This window comes from Dermacentor variabilis, chromosome 5 (genome assembly GCF_050947875.1).
Source record: "Dermacentor variabilis isolate Ectoservices chromosome 5, ASM5094787v1, whole genome shotgun sequence".
In the NCBI taxonomy this organism is placed as follows: Eukaryota; Metazoa; Arthropoda; class Arachnida; order Ixodida; family Ixodidae; genus Dermacentor; species Dermacentor variabilis.
Window position 1 is genome coordinate 15,793,350 of NC_134572.1, and position 6,839 is coordinate 15,800,188.

Sequence of the window (6,839 nt, forward strand, 5' to 3'; positions counted from 1 at the left end):
CACAACGCGCCATTGGAGCCAGAGGTTAGGTTTCCCCACCATGTGCTCCTGCTGTCACCGCCGGCAAGGAGGAATTCACTGGCAGCTCATGCCGTTTCCTGACAGGCGAGGAGGCTCTTGCATTGGGCGACGCACTTTGCATGATCGGGCAATATGGCCATGTTCAGGACAATGGTAGCAGAAAACGCCTCGGTCTGATTAAGGGGGCGTGGGTGCGTCTCGGGAGCTAGGTAGCTTCCATTCGCTAGCCAAAAGGGCACTGCGATCGGATTTCCTTCCCTGCGCCAGGGCACAGGGTTCACATTCTCACGTTCTCGCTGACCGTGCGGGGTGGAACAGCACACCCGGGTGTACGAGTATGGGTTGAAAGCGTGGTCAGAAAAGTCACGTGCATCTCAGTGTTCTCTCTTTGCTGAGGCCACCTCATATTGAGGGGGAGTTACGAGGTGACTTGTCACCACCAGCCCATGCACAGCAAGGTTCGAGAGAGGCGGTTTGGGCGGTAGGCTCTCGCTGCCAGTATGTCACCCTGAATCCACTTCACATCGGAGGCCAACTCGTTTAGGTCACAATAACGGGTGCTCCGAATGTAAGTGGCAAAGGTTGGATGGGCTTGACAAATGGCCCGCTCCTCCTTCTCGGCGTCAGATGCAGAAGGGTTGATCGGTCTTGCGGTGAGCCTTTGCCCGTAAGCACCGCGACTGTCGCACTGCACTGTATCTTATGTTGAATACCAATGGTGGAGTCGGAGCAGCCGACGGACTCCGCGAGCCAGCACTCGACTCTGGCGCAGAGCAATGCCTCCAGATCTGCGAGAGATGTATTTCCGGCTCTAAAATTCCACTGCATGCCACCAACTGGCCTCAAGATCTGCGTAAACAATTACAGTGAGACGTGCCACTCAGACGTGGATTTAGACACCACTCATTGTGAGAATGAGCCGAAGGAATTTTTTTTCCAATTTACTCACGACATTGTTGCTATTTGCTGAGTTACGTTCTGAGCTAACTTTAGTTCACACCTCGCTTTACCCGAGGCATTTTTCAATAACAGTCGGGCAAAATATTGCCAGCTCCTGCATTGAGGATCAGCTTCGGCTGGTCACGATTGAGTGCCCAAGAAGCAGCCCGAGCTCAAGGCATTTTGGGATAGGGATGCCTTTCCTAAGCTTGATTCATAAAATAAACATGTTATTAGTCTCCTGCTTGGACTCTGGAGAAAGCTTGAAACCTTCTCTCATTTTCTTCATGCAAACAAGCGGCAGTTGTGACTGCAATTCACCTTTGAATGGGAACAAACAAGACGACCTGCTGTCCCATAATAGAAGAGGGGAATAAAAGTTTATAGTTTTGATTGCCACTGTGTCGCAGAAAATTCGGCACCGATGTCTGTCGTCCTGCGTCCAGTGCCGGGTGTCCCAGGTCCTGCATCGGACGTCGCTTCAGGAAAAATAATTTCGAACCACGCATACCCAACTACGCAGGCCCTCCATGTGGCGCAAGGCAGTTACTGAACTAATTGAATTTCTCAAGGTAAAGTACATAGAAAGATTGTAAAGTACCACTTACACACAACCTATAGACATGATAGCGTTGGATTGTAATTTGAATATACGAGAAAACATAATTCGGTTACACGGAAACTCAAACACAAACCCCTTTTAATGCCATATTGTTTTCCAGCTGCCGTTTGAGGTCTGTCTTAGTAGGAACGGCGCGGACCCCTTGGTTCCTTGGATACCATAAAAAAAAAAACCACAAAGGTCGCCTTCATGCATAGCATTCACCACCAGCATTTCCCGGTAAACATAGCGCTTATAGGGAAGCGTGAGAAGCACTCGGCGATCATGGTATGCTATTGCGTTCCACTGGAAGCCCAAGGCCAAGCTTGGGCTTCCTCCAAATTTTTTAAAGAGCGATTTGCTGGCAAGATTTATGTTTTGTGAAAACATGTACATTAGTCTCTGTGAATGCAGGTACAAATGTGTGTGTTGCGAAATTTCCGGGGGGGGCTGTGCACCTTTACTTTCAGTGCAACATGAAAAAAAAATTATATTCCACTAGGGAACACACAAAATCGACTTTATGGGCCACACATGGCTGTGGGGAAGTGAAGTACAAAGTAAACGCCTGTGTGTAACAAATTCAAGAATTACACATGAGAATAGGAAGTAAGTAGAACACTATATGAGGGACGTTCTGAAAGTAAGTTTTGTCATTCATTTTCACATGAAAACCTTATTGCCAAAGAAAAAATCGTGGCATCATAAATTATACACTGTTTTTCCACATAATCGCCACCAACATTCAGACATTTGTCGTAGCATGCAATCAGTTTGAAGACACCACTCTGGTAAAACCCAGTGCCCTGCGATGCAAATGATTGTTGCACAGCCTGCTCCACCTCAGCATTGTTTTGGAAGTGACATCCAGAGAGTGAGACTTTCAATGCAGGGAACAGGTGCTCTTTCATACCTGATAACAGCACACACTTTCACTGGAGACCACGCTGTCAGCACACGTCTGTCTGCCATTATGATTTGTACTCAAATAACCTCAGGCACCAGAGGTCTGCTGCTACTCTCTCTTCTTCGGTGCTCTGCGCATGCGTCATTCATCCTGAACTGATGCTCCTTCCGTCATTAAACCAGCACAAAGCTTATATTCTTAAGGCGATTGTTTCACCTGGTGTACCACCTTCAAAAAAATGACGAAACTTATTTTTGGAATGTCCCTCGTACATACCTTTACAGAGTGGCACGAAGTCTTTCGCAACCACCAGTGCAATATGTGAAAAAATAATAAAATATGGACGTAACAGTACCATAAGCACCTATTATGTATATAGAACACAGTTTCATATTTTTTTTCTCTCACCGCAGCTGGAAAATATGCTAAAAAGATGAGAGCTTGGCGCTGGAAGGACGTATAAACATGGCAGCCATTACTTAACGCCATCCTCCCAGAGCCGGCACTGCCTGAAAACACAGCCTTTGGGATTGCCTACATATCTTTGTTGCAACAGCAATGAACTTTGAGTTTTCATAAACCAGCATTTCCGAATTTTGGCAGTCTTGATGTGGTCCTCAAGACTCAAAAGTCCTAAAGACAAAAACAGCTCAAATATAGCCATGTAGCCAACTCAAGATTTTCACCGCCAACCTGCATAAAAAGTAGGCCAGATTGGCTATTAATAGCCCAATCTGGCAACCCTGGCAATGAAGAGCTCGGCAAAAGAGAGCTGTGGTGGAGAGGGCGCCCAGGGCCGCCACTCGGGAGGCCAATTAGGCCGTGTCCCGGTGATGCTCACGCGGTGATTCGAGCCAGGGAAAGAGAAGCATGGTTTGCGCGGGAAATTTGCTCCGGTGCGCTAGCTGTGTCCGCCATGTTGCCGTTACAGCGGCGGTTCCCGGAGATCGAGCTAAGCACAATGCACGAGCTGGGGGATGAGGCACGGGGAGACACCTCGATCTCCACAACTCTTGTGCAGATCAGGACTTTCAGTAGTGAAGTGAGACATGATGATCTGCTTTTGTGCTGACAAAGTGCGCTTTGGCAATGTTGTTTCTAATAAATGTTTCTGTGCAGCAATTGCTGCTCCTGTAATTTTTCCGCAGTAAGGCTACGATGACACTTGGGAAGTGGCAGGCGGACGGAAAGGCAAAAGCAGGCGGAAAATCTATTCCGCACAAGTCCAAGACATTCACATTTGTTTTGCCACTGCAGCGGAAACCACTGCCACTTTCGCCCGCATCCATCTAATCTGTGTAGGTTTGTCCACATGCTGGCGCTGTTCATCACACCATTTCAAGTGGTATATTCATTAATTGACCCATCAGTTATCAAAAGCTATCATTTCGCATGTCGCCTTTAACTTTCGTCTGCCATGGATGAGGAAGAAGACATAGTTTTGATACTTTAAGCTAGTTGTTCTACCTAAAAATGGACAATGAACAAGGGAAGATGTTAAATTTTACAACCGGATGTTTACATGCTAGTGTAGCTTCTGGTAATGTGGAACGATTTTCCGCTTCACCATGGCAAAAAAATTGGTTCGAGACCGATCAGGCTCACCCCCTGGTTTTCTGCCCTTTTTGCCACCTATGCAAGCAGATTTTGTCAAGTTTTTTCCACTTCCACCTGCTCCGAAACCAAGTGCAAACATAGCCTAAAGCTCAGTTGAAGTGCGGCAATTGTCCTCCATGCATTCTTTCTGTGTCCTCGTCCTCAAAACCCGCCGTTATAGCCATGTTCCAATAGGTCGATAGCTCACTTTGGGTAACATTTAGGAAAAGAAAGAAAGGAAGAAAATGAAAAAAGTCAACCTGTACTCGAAAAAATACGGTATTTGAGACTAGCTACTTCTCAGCAAAGTTGGTTGAGTCATAACCTGTGTCATTATCGTCAAGGTGTCCAATGGTAAGAACTGTGTTCTTTTTAAATATTCCCCAATTCTTTTTGTGTTTTTAGGAGTATAGGCTGTGATTTAAAGCTCAGGAAATAATAATGATGAAAATTTACCAGTATCGCCCACATGTAAAGCATTTAAAGTAATTGTGAAATGGTATGATGCTGCCAGTGAGACAACTGCTGCTGTGCAGCAGGAACAGTTCCCTGCCAGGTACCAGGAGTGCCACAACACTGGCACAATTAGGAACACTGACAAGAGCGTTTTAGTGATCACACCTCAATTGTGCACGAGATGAGAGCAACGGAAGACCATTGGCGTTTGTCACCTCCCAATGAAAGGATTACATAGATTGAAACCACACAGGAAAGCAAGCACTGTGTGTTCCAGCTCTGCCATGGGTAGTTTAGCTTGGCATTTACTCTTTATTATGCTCAGACCAGTGTATGCACCATGGTGTCCTATGCACACAGCTGCAATGGTCACGCCAGCAGCAGAAGCCAGAACACTGCCTTGGCTTTAGCTAAGCCTATTTAGTAGAGCATGATGGTGCATTTACTTGGCTTTGTCGTTTTTGCAGCCAAACGCACATGTCTCTGGAGGTCTTCAAACTCTCCACATCAAGCTGTACATTTGCTGTTGGCACTAGGACAGCACAGTAGCAGCACCACTGTCAGTGGCGCAAACATGCCTTAAGCATCTGTTGCTATTGCAGTAATGAATACTTGTACCACTTTCGCATTTATGACAGGCTAATTTGACGCTGACCTGTAGTTCTCTTGATGAGAACTGTGTGACTGCATCTGTGGAGATGCGCTGTGACAGTTTTCAAAACTGTGCCCTCCTCTCTTTGCAGGCGGACACGCTGACCCTACCAGAGCCTGTGGCTCTGCAATGCACGTACAGCGATGCTGAAACATTTGGCTTTCTGGCATACCAGCTGAATACACTCGACCTCTCCACTGATGAAGGCATCAAAAATCAGGTGTGGGTGGAAGGGGAGCCACACAAGCTCTTTGAGAGCTGCAACCACAGGGAAGGCGTGGTGGGACACAATCCAGCCGTCTTCCAACACTTTCTTGCATTCTACACCAGCGGGTTTAGTCGGTTGCCATCTCTCAAGGGTTAGTCATGTAGATAGCACTGGGTTAAGTAGAAGACAATAAAGTGTATAATGCTGAACAGCTTTTACGTCTTTGTTTAATAAACTATTGTGTGCTTCTTTGCAAGGCTTGCGATTCACTTGGCTTTATTAGCTGATATCATGGTATAATCACAAATGTCCAAACACTGATACACAGTTCATTCATTCATTCATATTTATTTCGGCATTCTGGTACATCTGTAGCACAAATTACTAGGGGGCATAGACTAAAAGCTGCAAGAGGCTTGTCAAGGTCTGTACCCTATTGTTGCACTTTGACAGAGGCAACACGAAATGGCACAACTATATATGTAAAATACAATACAAGCAGTCCAGGAACTAACACTAAAAAGAAATATTTTTCTGCATGACATCAGAATTAATCAAAATTTGAAGATAAAAAAAAAATAAATAACTACCTTACAGAAGCAATGCTGATAGTTTAGAAGAGTATATCAGTTGATGAATAGAGCCCCTTCTTCAGACGAACCCTTCCTTTAAAGCAAAGATTTCCTTGCGTATCTCCCTGCGCTTCTCTTGTTGACCACTGCTGCTGCTGCTCGTGTGCTCTTGCCAAATAGTTCACACTCGGCTGTGGGATGGCGGCGCCATCTAGGAGCGATGGCTCACACTACTTTGTCTGCAGCAGTGGAAGCTAGAGGGGGGAAGCTGGCCTGCACATGCAGGTTGTTAGCCGCTGGTGGAAAGGGCGAGCAGGCTACAACATGGAGAGCCACGATGAGATGGGAGTGAGGGCGCCGGAGGAGATGGCCTCACACTGCGCATGTGTTGCGCCGCCTAGAGCCCTCCATACGCGTTTCCGCCGACCAGGTTAAGTACCGCCAACCTACCCTCCTCCTCCATGCTCCTATCCTCACCACCTTAGCTTCTGGCGTCAAGCGTAACTTTCGTAGCTGTAGCTTCCTGTTCCGAGTGGAAGTGACGCTATGTTTTTTTAGCGTTGTTTACTTCCGCCTCGATGGAGAGGCTTTAATTGCACCAGCTGCGGTTTAAACTGGGAATGCGATTCCATCCAAGAACCACCGCCTATTGTAATCAGCGATCTGATCGTGTTCACTGCTTCGCGTCAACCTGTGACAGGTTGTGCCACGAGAGACAACGTACAGTGGTATGTATAGTGCCTGGGCGCTTGGAGACCACTGTCGTTTTTCGTGCATTTGGAAAACAGCGACCGCGAACTACTACATCAATGGACTACAACAGCTTGTCCTCTTTGCATTCTTCTCATGGTGACTGCCATAGCTCTGCTAAGCACGCGCGGGCATCT

General features: G+C 46.8%; 1 protein-coding gene across 3 annotated transcripts in view; it reads left to right on the plus strand.

The window, feature by feature from the left end:
- mRpL37 (mitochondrial ribosomal protein L37) overlaps window positions 1–5,636 on the plus strand; it is a 49,810-nt gene extending 44,174 nt beyond the window's left edge. For all 3 annotated transcript variants that reach the window (XM_075691849.1, XM_075691852.1, XM_075691851.1), the window contains one exon: window positions 5,264–5,636. In XM_075691849.1, the coding sequence (XP_075547964.1) occupies window positions 5,264–5,536 (273 nt within the window). In that variant the 3' untranslated portion in view covers window positions 5,537–5,636. The remainder of the gene's footprint in view (window positions 1–5,263) is intronic.
- The last annotated feature ends 1,203 nt before the right edge of the window (window positions 5,637–6,839 follow it).